This window comes from Pelobates fuscus, chromosome 4 (genome assembly GCF_036172605.1).
Source record: "Pelobates fuscus isolate aPelFus1 chromosome 4, aPelFus1.pri, whole genome shotgun sequence".
Classification (NCBI taxonomy): Eukaryota; Metazoa; Chordata; class Amphibia; order Anura; family Pelobatidae; genus Pelobates; species Pelobates fuscus.
In genome coordinates, this window is record NC_086320.1 from 269,096,858 (window position 1) to 269,118,856 (window position 21,999).

Below are 21,999 nucleotides of genomic sequence, written 5' to 3' on the forward strand. Positions count from 1 at the left end.
CAAACACAAACCCCAAGGTCTAACAACTGAACAATCACCCTCACAAGGGTTTTATCTAGGCCCATACACCATATGGCGTCAATACCTCCCCCCCCCCCCCCCCCCCCCCCGTTGCCCCCCTAGGTTAGGGGCACTGAACTAGCCCGCATTAGTAACTTTTTCTGTGCGACTGCTTAGATGGTCACCACGTCGGATTAGCCCACACACAATCGCTACACTAAGCGTCAACCTAAACCCGGCTTTAGCCTGTTGAAAAGTACACAGCGGCTACTAAGCTTCAGAAAAATCATTAATTTAGTAAGTTAGCATGTTACACAACAGTTTTTCCCACGTTGCAATTATTGTCAGCCCACATGCTAGGTCTCTAATGTACCTGTTTCCATCTCATTGTCTGAGATACCATGTTCCTACTTGTATGCTACCTTTTTAACAAAAAAAAAAAGTGCAGTTTTTTTCTATTTGCCACAAAGATACACCATGTGAAATGCTTGTATTCTACACTATGTACTGGCATAACAATAAGTCTGCTTGTCAAAATATTGCACAACCAAAATAAAGAACTAATAGTGACCTGTTATTACAATTATCACATTTAGCATTAACTTTGTCTAAGTCTTAAGTGATTGATACATACTATCCCCTCACCCCTTTTTTTGACTTCAAGTTTGGGCTAGTAATTTTGCACTCTGGCCCTCTGCAAGGTCTAGTTTGCATTACAACCATCAATTTTAGCAATTTAGACTAAGTTCAGATTGCCACATTTAATAGTGGTTTATACCCTTATTACCACTTTTGGCATCAACTTTGTCTAAGTGTATATTGCTACATTTTTTAGTGATTGATATACCATGCAGCTAGTAATTTTGCATTTTGGCCATCTGCAAGGTCAAGTTCGCATTGCAACCATCACTTTTAGCAACTTAATTTAAGTTTAGATTGCCACATCTAATAGTGGTTTATACCTTTATTACCACTTTTGGCATCAACTTTGTTTAAGTGCATATTGCTACATTTATTAGTGATTGATATACCATGCAGCTAATAGGCCAGACTTTCTGATGAGTCCTAAGGCTATTTGTTTTTTTTATGCCGTTATTTTCAATAAAATTTATTTATTTTCTATAGACGTTCATTTTGGGGTGGTTTGAAGGAGAACAGCCCGTCTTGTCACAAGGTGGTCTCTCCTTCATTCTCTATTTTTCGTATATGCTAGCAATTACATTATAAAATGTAGCTAATGTGTCTTCACATAGGATAGCGCCCGTGTTTATTGTAAGAGATTCTCAGTGAATTATTATTCAGGTAATTTAAACGTTTTAACTAATCACAATCAACATGTGAACCCTGTTTATATGAAACATGTGAATGAACTATTGGTTAAAGCTGACCTACTCTGTAATAATAATAAAAGATTTCAGCTTCCCGACCCCTTTTTGCTGTAGACTTTTACATGGATATTGCCTCAAACATGAACATGATTGCCTTACCATAGTTTTTCAGGGAAAGCATCCAATAGTGATTGTAGAGTATCAAGTGATATGAGTACATTATTAAAAATCAGCAGCACTGTACATTAAAGGGATGCCATAGTGCCAGGAATACTAAGCTGTTAAAACTGAAAACCTGTTTAGTGTGTTTCATGTTCCACGTGAAAAAGTGAATGTTTATTTTTTTTTCTTTCCTTTTAGGAATCTGTATTTTCAGGTGTGGCAAAAAACATTATTGAATCGTGTATGAATGGTTACAATGGCACCATATTTGCCTAGTAAGTGGAGTAATTTTATACAACTACGTCAACCAAGAAGCATTTTATTATACATACATGGGATATTACTAGTGAGCAAAACTCCTAGAGTTTCAAAGATATAATCTTGAAGAATGCCAATTCACACATTTATCATGCCTAATTTTATTTTATATCAAAAGTAGGGATCGTCCGATATTTTTATTTTTTTTTTTACACAGCCGATACCGATAATCTGTGAACTTTCAGGCCGATGGCCGATAACTTGCCGATATTCTGTACATTTACCATTTTGAAAAAATAAACTATTTCTAAAGGTAAATGCACAAAATATACATGCCACATGTAGTGGATGCAGTGTGTATATAATGAATGCAGGGTGTGTTTGTGTAGTGTGTGTGTGTGTGTGGGTGGGTGTGTGTGTATACTGAATGCAGGGTGTGTTTGTGTAGTGTGTGTGTATAATGAATGCAGTGAGTGTTTGTGTAGTGTGCGTAAAGTGAATGCAGGGTGTGTTTGTGTAGTGTGTGTGTATACTGAATGCAGGGTCTGTTTGTATAGTGTGTGTTTGTGTAGTGTGTGTAAAGTGAATGCAGAGTGTGTGTGTGTGTGGGTGTGTTTGTGAAGGGAGAGGCTTTTTTTTATTTTAATATTTATGTTTTATTATAAAAAAAAATTGTCCACCCTACCTGCCTGCTTGTTACCTGGCCAGGGAGGGGGATATGGAATTCCCTGGTGGTCCAGTGGCATGTACTGAGCAGTGGGAGGGCCCACAGCAAGCTGTTACTTACCTCCCAGCAGCACCTCCAGCTCCCCAGTGTAAATCTCGCGGTCTGCGTGCCGCGCGGAGCCATGGTAACCCGTGGCTCTGCGGCCGCGGGACTCGCAAGATTTACACTGGGGAGCTGCTGGGAGGTAACAGCTTGCTGCCGGCCCCCCCCAGAACCGCCGGGCTTGTAATGTATGTATGTATTGTCGGCAATATCGGTATCTCTATTGGCCGATACCGATATTGCCGAAAATACCAAATATCGCCCGATAATATTGGTAAAACGGATAATCAGTCGATCACTAATTAAAAGTGATACCAAATTTAAGTAGCATGTAAATAAAAAAGAAGGATCAAACTAATTTTGCTTGGCTGCATCAGCCACTGCACATTATACAACCTTTTGTTTGTTTTCATAAGGGAGATTTAGAGTTTTAATTAATCCAATTGTGTCCTAGAAAGCTTGCCAAATATTTTTTTAAGCTATGCACCATATCAGTGATGTTAACATGACTTTACTACTATTTTAAACGTAACCAGGATCAATCATCCTGGAGTTTGGTTAAAGAGGTTAATAGTAGCACGGTTGCTTATGAAAGTTTTAGATTACTGTGCACACATAGGCAAATAATGTGAAAAGGATCTAATAAAGTAGTCAACTGCAATATAATGCAAAACATGCATAAACTATTCATACATACAGTTGTTGTTAGCTGCATGAGTGATGACTTATTTATTTATGCATCCCTTTAGCGGCCAGACCGGCTCAGGGAAGACTTTTACAATGTTGGGTAAGTAAACAAACACAGTGATTAGAAACTGTATATTTTACTTTATAACTAAAAATAGTTTAAGCTCTTTGAAACTTGAAAGCATGTCCAATATACCTTGGTTTTGTCACCTGAAATCTCATTTTGCTATGTTGGCCAAAATTTGCAGTTTTCTTGCAACTCTTCATAGTTACTGATTTTTATGTTAAACTCTTTATATTGGTTTTTGAGGCATCACTTGCTCAAAAGTAAACCAGGTCAGTGTGCTCATGCTATGCATTTGATTTGGTAGGTCACCTGTGCTTGCTGAGCTTATGATTGGTGAGACTGTGTCAATGGCTAATACCATGAAAGAATATGCTAAAGGATAGAGTCCTGCATCACAGTGGCTAAATGGCATTAAAGTTTAATATATGTTAAGATCTCCTTTAAGATATTTTTGTTCTCCAGTTAGCATTTACATATATGTATGGTACTCTATGCAAAAATGTGCAACCATTTTTATGTTGTAAAAAACAAAAATGTGCTATGTAGATCTAGTTAATCAAACCCTCTAACAGGAAATATGCAATTTTGTACATCAATCCAGCAGTGACTGTTCTCCTATGAATATGGTTAGTATTAGTTTTGTTTTTTTGATTGGGATGAAGCAAAGAGTTGCATTGCACATGCGTGTGCAAGCGTACAGTTCTCCAACATATAACTTTTTTTGTAAGTAAAAGAATGGCTTGGAAAATGTTAAGCTTTTTTTAGTCTTTAGCTTTATGGCAAATTTTACAGCTGCAAGAAATGATATATGTGTATATATGCAAAATGTGTATGTGTGTGTGTGTATATATATATATATATATATATATATATATATATATATATATATATTATATTCATACAATTATCATGCTCAATGCTAAAAATGTTTAAATAGTATATGCACTGCATAGGCTGTCCCCGTGTGTATGTATGTGTATATATCTCTATCTCTTGCTTTAAAATGGTTCTGTAATTGGTTCCCTCTTCAAGTCCAGCACCTGAAATTGTGGTTATAGTTTATAAGCAGGTAGATGAAGAGCCTCATAGGTATGGTCAAATTAAATAGGTGGGGGAACCTCTAGCCCCATGATCAGGTGAAATACAGCCTGTAAGGTCTCTGTCAGTTGCTCCCCCTAATGGCTTTCCAGAAGCACCTGAATGTTGCTTCTGGTGCTTGGGCTTCCCCATTATGATGGATGCAGACAATGCAATGCAGGGCCTAGGACTATGGGAGCTCCATTATTTGCGTTAATCTTTTTAGGATCATAACTATCAGTAGGATTCACCTCACCTATTTATGCAAAGAGAAGATTTTTCCAATAAACTACATAATTATCCAATGCTTTGTGTAAAGATCAAAAATGGTTTATAAGTGTAAAAACATAATGCTTGTATAGCTAAGGACAATTAGGTCAACTTTTTTTAATAAGAGATATTCTATCTAAACAAATGTTTGTGATATGAAGACCAAAAATTACATTAAAAATGCAATGTTTGTGTATAGAAAGTAATACATAGTAATAGCTAGTAAGCTATAGCAAAATGAAGAACAAAAAATGTTTATTGGTCAAGAGGTGGGTTTTTTTTTTTTGTTTTTTTTTTTAAAGCGTGTTCTGTAATTTTAGATTCAAGACATATATTGCATGCCTGAATTGTTACATTTGAGAAGTGACGTGTAGAAATTGTACAAAAATTGCTGCTTTTCTCATTTAGGTCCCTCTGAATCTGATAATTTCACGCATAATCTCAGAGGAGTTATACCTCGGAGCTTTGAGTATCTATTTTTCTTAATCAATCGTGAAAAGGAGAAGGTAAGAACACATTTTAGCTCCCTATTGAATTTCAAATATTTTTGTGCTTGTGTATGCCACATTAAGCCTCTAGAATCCTAGTGAAAGCTCATTTGTATGTAATCTAAGTATCAAGGTAGTGTAAACTAAAATTGTAAACTAAGAAATTGGAAAAAAAAAAATAATAATAAAAATAAATAAATATATATATATATATATATATATATATATATATATATATATATATATATATATAGTCAAAACTGAAACGTTGATTTTTAACTTGGAGCATTAAAAGTTAATTTTTATTTGAAGATTAAAGGAACACTATAGTCACCTAAATTACTTTAGCTAAATAAAGCAGTTTTAGTGTATAGATCATTCCCTTGCAATTTCACTGCTCAATTCACTGTCATTTAGGAGTTAAATCACTTTGTTTCTGTTTATGCAGCCCTAGCCACATCTCCCCTGGCTATGATTGACAGAGCCTGCATGAAAAAACCAAACTGGTGTCACTTTCAAACAGATGTAATTTACCTTAAATAATTATATCTCAATCTCTAATATATATATATATTATTTATTTATTTATTTATTTTTTATTATTGAAATTAGTGTATACCAGACTACTTGGAAAATATTTTTAAGATTAATTATAGTTGTGGAATCCACAGTTTGGTCTTTCCTAAATCTTTATTATTAAAGGTCTTGAATATATGTGCAAAAAGTCAAAAATTACACACCACCTTGTCGATCGTAGCAATCTTTAATAGGCTTAGTCCTCAGAGCAATCTACTACGGACTGGTATTCCTGAGTCTCAGAAGGGCTTCCTCCACTGACCTTAGACCACTGACCTTAGATTATCAGGAACCAGTTCTTAAATAACCGCTGGGCTGCAGTCCTTTCTTGGGTATAATGTTGCTCAACGCATTTCGTCTTACTTGTAACTTCTTCAAGAGCGTGTACTTCAATTTTCAGCGGTTAAATACGCCGGGTTGCATCTTTCGGATGTTTGCGCATGCGCCGGGACGCACAAATGGGGTGTCATTACGCCCCAGCAGCATGTCTCGCACGTTCCGCTTTGGAGCGCAAACAAACTTTTAGTCTAAGCAAGGGCGGACAATCTCTTGTTCATACTTTTAAGCCGGACTATCATGCTAAATATAAAACTTAATATCCACACATCAAACATATGTCTTAGTAGGATAATAAAACCCCGAATTAAATCCAATGATGTATATAGAAGTAGTGTAAAATTGATAGAAATAATAATAAATGAAGGTTTAGTGGATACTTTAAAACACAAACCATAATGATCTTTTATATTTTTCTCTTTCTTGTGTTTTTTTTTTTTTTTTTTTTTATATGCGTTCCTCATCAGTTTGGTAATTATATCCTTCCCACTCTTTGTGACTGTAGTGCCGTATTTTAATTTTGTTTTTATACAGCTATCTTTGCACTTGTTTCTTGGAGGGATTTAGGAGTCCCTGTTTGTCAGTGGCCTGCCTGTACAATTTTGCACCTTTTATCTCACCACATGCGATTTGGTTTAGAAAATATAGTTAACATCTAAACTCGGATTTTCTAGCAAATTAGTTACCATATTGCTCGGATAAACGGTTTGTGGTTACTATGTTATTTTGTACATGAGACTTCATCTACTTGTCACAGTATTTAAATCAGTGGTAGTCAACCTTTTTCTACCTACCGCCCACTAATGCATCTTTTTGGTTGAAAACATTTCCTTACCGCCCACCAGTTTTCGCGCAAATGCGGATTATTTTTAAGAAAGGAGGGTGTTTTAAAAAAAATAAATGTACATACATTTTTTTTATTTCTACTTAATGCAGGTTTATAAGGTTTTTAACTTTATAAAGTTTAATGAGAAAACCATGAAGTAAATTGAAATTACCTTTACTAGTGATTAATGAGATCTGGTTCAATTTCCGTAAGGAACAAACGAAGGTCTCTCTGTTTGCGCATAATATGATTTCTCATTTGTGCGTCAGCTCATCTCCTCTCCCTCCTCAATTCCCCTCCCCACCTTTTTTTCCCTTTTTTTCTATTTTTTAACCTTCCTTATAGCAATGCCCAGTAGGAAGGCTGAGCTAGGTAGCCCACTTACTATAGTCCACTATAACGGACAGGCACACGCACAGAGGACAGGCACACGCACAGAGGACAGGCACACGCACAGAGGACAGGCACACGCACAGAGGACAGGCACACGCACAGAGGACAGGCACACGCACAGAGGACAGGCACACGCACAGAGGACAGGCACACGCACAGAGGACAGGCACACGCACAGAGGACAGGCACACGCACAGAGGACAGGCACACACACACGCACACAGGACAGGCACACACACACGCACACAGGACAGGCACACACACACGCACACAGGACAGGCGCGCGCACACACACAGGACAGGCGCGCACACACACACACACAGGACAGGCGCGCACACACACACACACAGGACAGGCGCGCGCACACACACAAGACAGGCGCGCGCACACACACACAAGACAGGCGCGCACACACACACACAAGACAGGCGCGCGCACACACACACAAGACAGGCGCGCACACACACACAAGACAGGCGCGCGCACACACACACACACACACAAGACTGGCGCGCACACACACACACACACACAAGACTGGCGCGCGCACACACACACACACACACACACAAGACTGGCGCGCACACACACACACACACACAAGACTGGCGCGCACACACACACACACACAAGACTGGCGCGCACACACACACACACACAAGACTGGCGCGCACACACACACACACACACAAGACTGGCGCGCACACACACACACACAAGACTGGCGCGCACACACACACACACAAGACTGGCGCGCACACACACACACACACACACACAAGACTGGCGCGTACACACACACACACACAAGACTGGCGCGCACACACACACACACACACAAGACTGGCGCGCACACACACACACACAAGACTGGCGCGCACACACACACACACAAGACTGGCGCGCACACACACACACACACACACAAGACTGGCGCGTACACACACACACACACAAGACTGGCGCGCACACACACACACACACACAAGACTGGCGCGCACACACACACACACAAGACTGGCGCGCACACACACACACACACACACACACAAGACTGGCACACACACACACACACGACAGGCGCGCACACACACACACGACAGGCGCGCACACACACACACACACACGACAGGCGCGCACACACACACACACACAAGACAGGCGCGCGCACACACACACACACACACACACACAAGACAGGCGCGCACACACACACACACACACACACACACAAGACTGGCGCGCACACACACACACACACACAAGACTGGCGCGCACACACACACACACACACACACAAGACTGGCGCGCACACACACACACACACACAAGACTGGCGCGCACACACACACACACACACACAAGACTGGCGCGCACACACACACACACACAAGACTGGCGCGCACACACACACACACACACACAAGACTGGCGCGCACACACACACACACACACACACAAGACTGGCGCGCACACACACACACACACACACAAGACTGGCGCGCACACACACACACACACACACAAGACTGGCGCGCACACACACACACACACACACACACACACACACAAGACTGGCGCGCACACACACACACACACACACAAGACTGGCGCGCACACACACACACACACACACAAGACTGGCGCGCACACACACACACACAAGACTGGCGCGCGCACACACACACACACACACACAAGACTGGCGCGCGCACACACACACACACACACACACAAGACTGGCGCGCACACACACACACACACACACAAGACTGGCGCGCACACACACACACACACAAGACTGGCGCGCACACACACACACACACAAGACTGGCGCGCACACACACACACACAAGACTGGCGCGCACACACACACACACAAGACTGGCGCGCACACACACACACACACACACAAGACTGGCGCGTACACACACACACACACAAGACTGGCGCGCACACACACACACACACACAAGACTGGCGCGCACACACACACACACAAGACTGGCGCGCACACACACACACACACACACACAAGACTGGCACACACACACACACACGACAGGCGCGCACACACACACACGACAGGCGCGCACACACACACACACACAAGACAGGCGCGCGCACACACACACACACACACACACACAAGACTGGCGCGCACACACACACACACAAGACTGGCGCGCACACACACACACACACACAAGACTGGCGCGCACACACACAAGACTGGCGCGCACACACACACACACACACAAGACTGGCGCGCGCACACACACACACACACACACACAAGACTGGCGCGCGCACACACACACACACACACACACAAGACTGGCGCGCGCACACACACACACACACACACAAGACTGGCGCGCGCGCACACACACACACACACACAAGACTGGCGCGCGCACACACACACACACAAGACTGGCGCACACACACACACACACAAGACTGGCGCGCGCACACACACACACACACACAAGACTGGCGCGCGCACACACACACACACACAAGACTGGCGCGCGCGCACACACACACACACACACAAGACAGGCGCGCGCACACACACACACACACACACACAAGACTGGCGCGCACACACACACACACACACACACACAAGACTGGCGCGCGCACACACACACACACACACACACACAAGACTGGCGCGCACACACACACACACACACACACACACAAGACTGGCGCGCACACACACACACACACACACACACAAGACTGGCGCGCACACACACACACACACACACACACAAGACTGGCGCGCGCACACACACAAGACTGGCGCGCGCGCACACACACACACACACAAGACAGGCGCGCGCACACACACACACACACACACACACAAGACTGGCGCGCACACACACACACACACACAAGACTGGCGCGCGCGCACACACACACACACACAAGACTGGCGCGCGCGCACACACACACACACACAAGACTGGCGCGCGCGCACACACACACACACACAAGACAGGCGCGCGCACACACACACACACACACACAAGACTGGCGCGCGCACACACACACACACACACACACACAAGACTGGCGCGCACACACACACACACACACACACACAAGACTGGCGCGCACACACACACACACACACACACACAAGACTGGCGCGCACACACACACACACACACACACACAAGACTGGCGCGCACACACACACACACACACACACACACACAGGCGCGCGCACACACACACACACACACACACACAAGACAGGCGCGCGCACACACACACACACACACACACACAAGACAGGCGCGCGCACACACACACACACACACACACACAAGACAGGCGCGCGCACACACACACACACACACACACACAAGACAGGCGCACACACACACACACACACTATATTTAAGTCACCCTCCTGTTTCCTACCTTTAAGGTGCAGGAGGGTGACTTTTCCTGGGGTCCAGTGGTGGCTCAGGTGGATGGGAGTCAGAGTTCCCACTCTGGCTTCCTCCCGCGCGGCTCTCAATTTTAGCTGGGAGGAGTGACCGGGGAATCACTTCCTCCCAGCTCTGTGATGTCATCACAGGGGGCCCGGTCGCTCTGTTAAAGCACCCAGCGCTGACCGGGCCCCCTTACAATCCGCATCCATCGGGTGGCCCTGACTGCATGGGCCACCCGATGGACACTTTGGAAGGCGGCCCCGACGGTTTACCACGCGCGGGTCGGAGCCGCAAATGGTCACAGCGGTACCCAGTCGCACGGGTACCGCCGGCTCGCACCCGCCCGCCCTATCAACCTGGAAATCCCTACCGCCCACCTGGAATCCTGAAACGCCCACTAGTGGGCGGTAGGGACCAGGTTGACGAATCATGATTTAAGTGGTTAGTCCTCTTCTCCTAATTTGGTTCTCATAGCTCTAGAATGAGGTACAGTGAGAAGCAGTTGTGTTCCAGGAACAGAAGTGAATTATTATTACTCATATTTCTAAAGAACAAAATATAGTGAACAGTTAAACCCCGATACAAAAGGTATAGATGATCCTACCCATGAGTTAAAATCTAGCCTTTACAGCCCTTTCATACAAAGTACTAGGCAAGATATTTGAGAGCGATTGGAGACATAAAGGAGCAGGAGGATAAGTAAGAGTAACAGCCAGGGAGCCTTTGAGAGCATTTGCATGGATCCTAAGATGTGACATTGATGTAGATTATTTTGAAAATAAACAAATATGTTCAAATGTCTCTGTTCCTGTCCAAATCTGAGATGATTAAACGCAGAAGTAAATTCACACTGACACACGGAGTTCAGGTTAAAAGCACTTTGAGAAAATTTAATGGCATCCTGTTAAAAGCGGGCTCGCAGACCCTTAAAAGAGCAAAATTACATCATCATTGAATATCAAGATAACAACAAATAAACATCATTAATTGGATTAGGTGTTAAGTCAATATTATCAATTGGCTCAAGTACTAAGTGGCTAACTAGGTGTCCTCCCACCGGGAGGTGGCGTCATTTTGGACACGGGTGTGGACAGATGGCTCAAGCGCCATCTTACCCAGCACGAGGCTTACTCGGTGGGAAGGGGGGCTTGGGCGTCATTTTGGTTAGTTAGTGATGTCAGACTCGGGGTCAGGTTCAGGGTCTTTTTTATGAAAGAACATTTCATTAGAGCAGTTTTCTCATGGCCTAGCTATAGTATACTTTGTTTCATATTACAGGAACTTGATAATTCCGGTGTTAGTCATGTCCTTCTAGAAAATACATTCTCTATTCAATATTCTAAATGCTGTTAGGAAAATCTGTCATGTAATGTAGTTAAAATGGAGTTAGTACAAAAATTCAATACAGGATCAATAAAGGTTTTTAATAATTCTACATCAACATAATTGATGTATTACCCAATTACCATCTCAATCACCTGGAAAGAAGTTTAATTAAGTATGCAGAGAGCAGGCTGTGTGAATGGGTGGGTGGGATAGTGCTTGGAGGAAATGGTAGTTATTGCTTGAAGTGAATATTGTGTGTGAGGTCTCTAGATTGGACAGGAAGAAGAGATCACTAAAGTGTGTACTGCTGGAGGGGTGGGGTAAGAGAGCAAAGGTAAAGGAAGGCTAAAAACAAACTTGTACTGTCTAAAATTAGTTGGCCAACCTGATACTATGACATGCACAGTAAACACCAACAGACTACATGCAATACACAAAAAAGTGCATGTTCAGAAAATTGCATTGGGAAAAGTAACTAAAAATAAAGTAACATCTGAAGAAAAAGCAAAACATATAGCCAAAGCAGAAGTAGAGAAAAGACCATGCACATTATAATTTAGTGTTTTCAAAGCTGCCCTCGGTATGTCAGAGATTGCTGGAAGTTACTGTGGAAAATGGAGGTTATTGCTTGAAGTGTATATGGTGTGCAAGGCCTCCAGATGGCATAGGAACGAGTTATGTAAAGTTTCCCTTATAATACACTCTGCTTTGCACCCAGCAGCATCAACTTTTTTACTTTGTACTTGTTCAGCTAAATGTTTCCAATTTTCTCTTTTCAGCAAGCCCACATCCACATGTTATATATGTATTTATTTTAAAAGGACAGAACTTTTTTTGTAGCGCTCAGTTGCATGTATACATAATTCAGTATTTAAACGGACACTATAGTCACCAGAACAACTACCACTTATTGAATGTGTTCTGGTGAGTAGAATCATTACCTTCAGGCTTTTTGCTGCAAACACTGTCTTTTCAGAGAAAATGCAGTGTTTACATTACAGCCTAGTGATAACTTTACTGGCCACTCCTCAGATGGCTGTTAGAGATCATGGCTGCCTAAAATGCATCCAAACATTCAGTGTCTCCTCCCTCTGCATGCAGACACTGAACTTTCCTCATAGAGATTCATTGATTCAATTCATCTCTATGAGGAGATGCTGATAGGCCAGGACTGTGTTTGAATCATGCTGGCTCTGCCCCTCATCTGCCTCTTTGTCAGTCTCAGCCAATCCTATGGGGAAGCCGTGTGATTGGGTCAGGCCACCACTTCTGATGATGTCAGAGGAAGTTCAGAGGCAGCAGCTTCAGACTTGAATACAAGTAAGATTAAACTATCTTTAGGGAGGCCAAGGAGGCTAGATAGTGGTTTTAACACTATACAATGTTTGTGTATCCCTATAGTGGATAGCTGCACTGTCACCCCCTCCGCTCTTGAAAAATTTGTATTTCATAAAGTTGGAATTTTTATGAAATACTCATTATGACTGGGTTGAAATTTAAACAGTTAAGAAATATACAGAGAAAAAGTAGGGACTACTTTTTCTCTCTATTTTCTCCACCTGTCTTTCTTGCAGAGCTCCATATACCTCAATGCTGTACGCTCACACATGGCGAAAGTACAGCAGTGACGTCCGCACCTGGTGCTGATGTGCCATGAGCTGACAGAGGAGGATGGCAGTGCACGTGAGTGACCTGTTCAGGTAAACTCCCCTTTACAAATTTGCTTGGAATCTAGTGGCCAGCTAAAAAAAAGTTAGGAGTCAATTTTTTTTTTCTTCAACTCGCAAAGCTTTATTTTCAATGACAAAAATAAAATTCTTAAAGGGCCACTTGGGAACTAGATGCCTTATGGGGCTTTTTGTCATTTTTAATTGTCCTATTTCATTTAAAATATTTTGTGAATGGTTGGGTGTTCCCCACAATCATGTCATATTCTTTGGTGTATTTCTTAGATCTCATATGCATACTACTGCAAAAAAGAAAAACGATTGTGTTCAGCTATAGGTGCTGATTAAAGCAATGTTATTTTGACATACATTTAACCCCTTAAAGACCAAACTTCTGGAATAAAAGGGAATCATGACATGTCACACATGTCATGTGTCCTTAAGGGGTTAAAGGTCTAATGACAGACCTGAAGGTTTTTATTTTTTTATACTTGATTTATACGATGATTTTAATTTTCTCATTATGGGACATTTTGGGTATCACACATAATGTATGTTGAGCCTTGCCTTGTAAAATAAATTTCTTTGCCATGTTTTTGGCAAGTTCAGCCATATCATAAGGCTGTGATGTAGAGCCCAGCAGCAAAATTATACCAGCTAAAACAGTGAATCCTAAAGCACTAGTCCCATGTCATTAAAGCAGTATTAGGGCATGGTTACAGTTAAGGTACTTTGAGCATACCTGCCTTGAACATTCTGCAATATGCATCTCCTATTAAGCTTATCCAGCGTTTGGCATTTTAAAATGATGGAGGTTATGGCCAAGAGTGTTGTTAATTCTTCAAACTTGTATCTTCAAAGCTTGCATGGAATACACTGTCTAACCATTATTAGGCCCCTTATAAACTATATAACCCTTACTATATATAATACTATATTCTCATATTCAGCTCTCAGGCCTCATAGTTTAAGCTTTACAAGATTCCTTTGTTCATAGAAACAGCATGTCAGCAGAAAATGCTAGAATCTTCTGATTAAATGAAACACTGTACCAGATAGTCTTGATAGAATGTAGAATTGCTAAGAAGGCCTTGAGAACACTGAAGGATACTAACCTTGAAACCATCAACGTACCAGCCACTCATTATGGATGGCTGCCAAGCCCCCCTCCCATCGAGTAAGATCCCTCGTGCTTAGCAAAATGGAGCCGAAACCTTGTCATGACGTCAGTTATGACATAAGACGTAACACCCAACAAGGAGGGCATTTGACTAACCACTTTACACCTTTAGCCAATTGACAGTGTTTTCTTGCTCGTATCTTGATTTTTATAATGATGTAATTCTACCTTTAAAAGGGCTTGCAAGCCCGCTTTTTAACCAGAAGCCAATAAATTTCCTGAAGTTCTTTCATCTAATCTGAACTCTGTGTCAGTGTGAATTTACTTCTGCATATACGCAATTTAAACCTCTCTAATTTGGACAGGAACAGTCATTCAAACTTCTTTGTTTGCTTAAAAGATTCCCTTATCAGTACCAATATGTCCTCTCTTATTAAGGGGTTAATAAAACAACCGTTTAGTAATGCTAAAAGCTGTAGAGTGGACAATTCAAAACAGTCTTATGTTGATGCCGACAATCAAAAATTGCAGTTCAGAGTAAGTTGCAACGTAAGTTGTCATTGTTTATCGGTGTAAATAATTATTTTTTTAACCTTGTTTTTCAGGCTGGAGATGGTAAAAGTTTTTTGTGTAAATGCTCGTTTATTGAAATCTATAATGAACAGATATTTGATCTACTGGATTCGGCCTCAACAGTACTTCTTCTAAGGGAACATATTAAGAAAGGGGTTTTTGTTGTTGGAGCTGTGGAGCAAGTGGTCACTTCAGCAGCTGAAGCATACCAGGTACAGAAATACTGGCGGTAACCGATATCTGAATTACCTGTTTTTTTTTCTTTTATAGAACAAAAAGCAAGAACTTTAAATATTTTTAATGATTTATTTAATTATGTTGTTGATTTGTCGGTAAAGATATCTAATTTACTTTTAAATTGCTGAGAACTGAAGTACTGGAACAAAATTAATCAATTGTGTCTAGTGGGAAAAAAAACAAATGTTGCAAAACATATTAATTTATTAGGAAATCTTGTTTTTCACTGTTCTCTAAACCTCATTACATCTGTCAATGTGGATATCACTGGTTAGTAACAGACTTGGCTTTTGCTTTGAAAGGTACTATCCATGGGTTGGCGTAATAGACGTGTAGCTTCTACCTCAATGAACAGAGAATCGTCAAGATCGCATGCTGTTTTCACAGTAACAATTGAGTCTATGGAAAAGATTAACGAGATTGTCAATATCAGGTCCTCACAGCTCAACCTGGTAGATTTGGCAGGTTCTGAAAGGCAGAAGGATTCCCACGCTGAAGGAGTCAGACTAAAGGTCAGTAGACTGATGACCGTCTTAAGACCGATATAGTTGGGGTGTGTGTGTGGTTTTATTTTTTTCATATACATGAGGATTCTTATATGCACCAATTAAAAAAAAAAAAAAAAAAGTTTAACACCTGTTGGAATCTGTACCAAACGTCAAATTAATTCAAGTATTTTATACACCCAAACATGTACATGCAGTGAGTGTTGGGAAAATAATTGCATCAAAGAGTCCCAATTGTATTTAACCCATTAAAGGCACACTATAGGGTCAGGAACCCAAACCTGTCTGTATTCATGACCCTATAATGTTAAAAACACCATCTAGCCCCTCAGTAACCCTAAATACACTAAAATCTTACATTTATTCCAGTCTGCTGGTGCTGGCTCTGCCCCTGATCTACCAACCTGGCTAACATAGTCAGAAGTGATGATCTGAGTAAATACAATGGGAAAGCATTGGATTGGCTCAGATTGTAAAGAAGGCAGATCAGGGGCAGAGCCAGCACAAGCCAAACACAGCCCTGGCCAATCAGCAACTCCTCATCAAAATGCATTAAATCAATGCATCTCCATGAGGAAAGTTCAGTGTGTCACTAGAGGTATCCCTAGGCTGTAATGTAAACACTGCTTTTTCTCTGAAAAAAAGTGTTTACTGCAAAAAGCCTGATGGGACTGATTATACAATAAGCTGTAGTTGACTGGTGACTAGTGTCCCTTTAAGGCAAGAGACAATTGTACAAGCATTTGAGCTATGTTTGTTCAACCGATATCGACCTCTTTCTTTCATACTAAGTGCACCAACTTATGTCATTTTGTTCATGAGAAATAGGGCTTTAATTTCACATCAAATATTTATAAATGAAACATTTAATATGAATAAAATGTGATAAATGTAAAATGGAAAAAATGTGATAAATTTTATTTTCTTAGTTCTGCGTGGCATTTTAACTATGAATATCCTATACTGTTCCCTTTTATTTGTATAGTGTGATGTCCCCAGAGTACAACAATGCCATATATGTACAGGTTTCATGGTGTTTTGGAAAGTCACAGGGTCAAATTTTAGTTAAACAAATGAAAAAATACCTAGGGTAACCATTTAGAAGGTAAATCCTTGGTAACCAGGAGTAACCCCAAAACCATTTAATAAAACTTAACTTTTAATAAAAATAATTGTTGTGTTTATTAAAAGTTAAGCTTTATTAAATGGTTTTGGGGTTACTCCTGGTTACCAAGGATTTACCTTCTAAATGGTTACCCTAGGTATTTTTTCGTTTAACTATCAATTGGTCCTGGGGGTTATTCCCCCCCCCCCCCCCCCCAATAATAATAGAGGACTAACCTGACACTTTCTCTCTTTAGGGTAACTTTCATTTGTAGTAGTTGTTGTTTTTTAGGTTTAAATACCAAGAATCCCAAGGGAGAAATTAAGACGGAACTGATCAATTAAGTAATTATAAATGGTCTAGAAAAACGAATGTGTTATACATTTATTACAACTATCATAGCAACAAAAAGCATTTTCTTCTAAACAATTATGGCAAACTTTCTGGGTAGAGTTATTCACCCGGACATAGTATCAGAGGATGTGGCAAATGGTTTTTCCACTAACCCTCTAATTTCTGAGACCAAGAATACTAATGATATTAATCAGGCTTTCTTTTCAGTTCAAAAATTATATCAGAAACAACTAAGGCGTTTCTGGGAACTAGCCAGCCTTAGGAACTATATAGACCAGAAAATGGCACTGAGAGGCTTAAGACCAGATAAGGTAAAAACTGAAGAACAAATAGCGGAATGGAATTCAATATTACTTGGTTGTTCTTTCAAAATCATGCAGTTTTTAATTAATATCGAGCAGGCACACATTGACTCCACAAATGGAGAACTGGAAAAATAAATTGAGAAAGTCAAACAATATAAGGATCCACAATTTGTAAATATGGAGACAAAACTCCAAAGGAACTTAGAAAATTTTAGAAAAAATATCAGGCAAAAGAAACATTACAAAAGGGTCTTACAACAAATAAATTATATTTTAAATCCTAATATGGATACCCCTGTAGCAATTCGAGACTTAATCACAACAGTTATCCTCAAATTTTGTTATTCCAAGTCATACAAAAATTACAACAATGCCAGCAGGCCACAAGTCAATACAGCTCCAGGGAAACGCGACTAATAATGGGCAAAAAAAACATCAAACTCAGCTTGGAACCCCCTGGGAGTACAATATACCTGGTCCTGGAGTGTCCCGGTGCAGCTGGAGCACCTGATATCGGGTGGGCCGGGTCCTGGTGAGATGCTCCAGGGCTGGGGAGACTGAAGCCTACCTGGGAGGGGAGTGGGGTAGACGGCCGCTGCCTCGCTCTCCACACCGGCAACGACTGAAAACCGCAACAAATCCGGGGTCCCCGGCCCTGTTTAACGCCCCCCCCCCCCCCCCCCTCTGGGCCAGCGGGGGTTATCCCGGCCCCACCGAGCAGGCAACATCCTGGCAGTGCTATTTGGCAACTCAGCGCCGACGGCTACCACGCGGCCTTGACAAAATGGCCGACAGAGATGCACTTAACCTGTAAACTGCTGAAGGAGAGCTCCCACGGGACGCGGCCAGAGCTACGACCACCCAGGGCATTTAAATGCAATCACAACCAGGCAGCAATGGAGACCTGCGGTTCTGCCAACTACCCAAACTGCAAGCAGACCTACTCACCAGCAGAAGACCCAGCGCCTACATTAACCGAGCGCCATCTGCAGCGGATCCAAAGCAGCCCGCAACCACAGACCCATGACCATGGCTGTGACTTACCCAACAAGTGAGACAGACCTCCTCACCGGAGCTACATCCCCCAGGACTCATGGACCACCGAGACCCCGCAAGGCATCCGCTGACGACATCACTATTAGGCAGCCGCGAGGACTCAGAGACTGTACTCTCTGCTGGGTGCGCTTGCAAACCACAACCTCAGGGGAACTCGACAAACACAGCTCCTGCTTCAAGCCCACACAGGGAGATGGGTGATTACCTTCCCATAGGGACTGTCATATCCTTCTATAAATACGACCTAGTCTCAATGGCAGCTGATTATTTCACTATGACTTATTACTTATTTTCTTGCAAATGTTATATGTCCTTGTATTGTGCTCCAGACTAAGGCGCGAAACAAGTTTCAGCTTAGCCTACTTTGCATAATGATTTATTGCCTATTTAATTGTAAGCTGTCAAAGCACATGTCTTAGAACAATATTGAGTAACGAGTCCTAGCTCAACCGCTTACCTACAAGCTTAAAATGCCCTAGCCTGTCACATAGTCTCATAGAGATCCTGCCTGGGTTAAACTATACCTAATCCTGTACACACAGAATCGATAATCTTCAGTAGCCTAGCATGTCCTATACACGTAAAACTCACAATTACATTATTGTCACAAAAGTCTAGTCTTACACTATGATCGAAAAGCAAATGCCATAAACCTTACCATACTCTTACACGTAACTAAATCTGTCATAGGCACGACTAGCCTAGCAAGTTTAATACGAACTACCAGTGTTACACAGTCTGTTATTTTCATGTTTTAAAAAAGATTGTGCTGTCTAAACTGCCACACTTTGAAATGTTATGAAAAAGCCTGCAGCTGCTGTCGTGGCTTTGCACGCTTGATGTTACTACATGCACAAGTAAAAATAAAGAATTTAAAAAAAAAAAAAATTACAACAAAATCACCGTAAAGGGAATATTAATCTCCTACTATTAAAACCTGAATCACCTTTCAAACCTTATTTCCCAAAGGCTTGAATGAGGAGTTTAATTTTCCCCTATTCATCCACACATGAAGACATAGTTATATACAGATTTCAAACATGGTGACTTGGTACTTTCTAAGTTGAAGATAAATCATTCTGATCATAATTTTAAAACTCGAGAGGACATAACAAAAATATCTAGGGGTCCCCTGATAGGGACCACCGATTTAGATTTTATAACTTAAATTAGCTTCTATTCTTGCAAATAATATCAAAAATGCTGATAATATGCCTTCCCTGTGTAACTGTTATTACAACTTTATATATTTTCAAGTTAGCATAAATGTTGAATATACTTATCAAAACAATATTAACAATAGATCCTAAAATCCACTGGGAATTCATATGAGATAATATATTTAAATGCTTAGTCTTATCTGTGTAACATAAAAAACATGGTATTGTATATTTTGTTTAAATGACATTTTAATTTGCCCGTGTAAATCCTAAAGGATCTAGGGCACTTATACTAACATTAACCTCTATTATAAATACCGTATATACTCGAGTATAAGCAGAGTTTTTCAGCACATTTTTTGTGCTGAAAAACCCCAACTCGGCTTATACTCGAGTCAGTGTCTGTATTATGGCAATTTACATTGCCATAATACAGACTGGGGGCTGGCAGCGAGCACTTACCTCTCCTGCAGCTCCTGTCAGCTCCATTCTCCTCCGCGCCGGTCCTTTCAGCACCTCTGTCAGCTCCCAGTGTAAGTCTCGCGAGAGCCGCGGGGTCATAGTGCGGCTCTTGCGAGACTTACACTGTGAGCTGACAGAGGAGCTGCGCGGCGCGGAGGAGAAGGGAGCTGCAGGAGAGGTAAGTGCTCTCTCCCAGCCCCCCTCCACTGAACTGCCAATGCCACTGGACAACCAGGGAGTAAGAGCCCCCTCCCTGCCATGTATCAAGCAGGGAGGGGGGACGAAAAAAATAATAAAAATAATAATAATAATAATAAAAAAAATAATATTAATTTAAAAAAAAATAATATAACAAAAAAAACTATTAAAATAAAAATGCCCACCCCCACCAAGGCTCTGCATCACACACTCAAACACTGCATTCATACACAGTGCACTCATACACACACACACAGTGCACTCATACACACACACACAGTGCACTCATACACACACACACTGCACTCATACACACACACAGTGCACTCATACACACACACACAGTGCACTCATACACACACACACTGCACTCATACACACACACACTGCACTCATACACACACACTGTAAATAAATATTCAATTAATATAATTTTTTTAGGATCTAATTTTATTTAGAGATTTACCAGTAGCTGCTGCATTTCTCACCCTAGTCTTATACTCGAGTCAATAAGTTTTCCCAGTTTTTTGGGGTAAAATTAGGGACCTCGGCTTATATTCGGGTCCGCTTATACTCGAGTATATACGGTAGTTAAAACTGAGCATACTAATTTATAATTTCCAGTGGTTTATCTTTTGGAGAGCATTGCATAAGTCTTACACTCATTGACAAGGATTTAGTATAATGGTACAGCTGAGCCCAATAACAATTCACCATTTACTTTATACTATAACATTTTTCGTATTAGTGAAGTATTTAATATTATGTATTTGATGCAATGACTAACAAAGACCATATAATTGTGTCGGTGGGCTTGACATCGTAGCTATGGACTCTCCGGGATGTGGTAAACACGGGATGGACTATAAAACATATCCTTACATCATTCACTATATTTTTCATTATGACATATAAAACTTTTTGTCTATTGATCTAGTTTAAAACATCACAAAGGATTCCTTTCCTACCAGCAAAAATGGTAGGATGACAAATCATGACACAATGACAAATCAATTAAATATTTAACTAATGAGGTGTTAGCCATGAAAGAATATAAATATGGATAAAAGCATATGGCTCATCATATGCAGAGCGGACATTATTAATAAAATTATAAGTACATACTAAACATTATGACAATTTAATTTATTTCTTTTATTTTAGTCCTTCCTGTGTGAATAAACATAATTTGTTTCTTGGTCAATGCACATATAATGCAGACAGCAGAATAAGG

The 21,999-nt window shown here is 41.3% G+C and overlaps 1 protein-coding gene across 1 annotated transcript in view; it reads left to right on the top strand.

Annotated features, from left to right (window-relative positions):
* The window catches only part of KIF15 (kinesin family member 15), a 102,525-nt gene that overhangs the window by 13,113 nt on the left and 67,413 nt on the right, over positions 1 to 21,999 (top strand). The window contains exons 4-8 of the mRNA XM_063452102.1: positions 1,689 to 1,765; positions 3,267 to 3,304; positions 5,027 to 5,124; positions 15,415 to 15,594; positions 15,922 to 16,131. Of these exons, the coding sequence (XP_063308172.1) occupies positions 1,689 to 1,765; positions 3,267 to 3,304; positions 5,027 to 5,124; positions 15,415 to 15,594; positions 15,922 to 16,131 (603 nt within the window). The remainder of the gene's footprint in view (positions 1 to 1,688; positions 1,766 to 3,266; positions 3,305 to 5,026; positions 5,125 to 15,414; positions 15,595 to 15,921; positions 16,132 to 21,999) is intronic.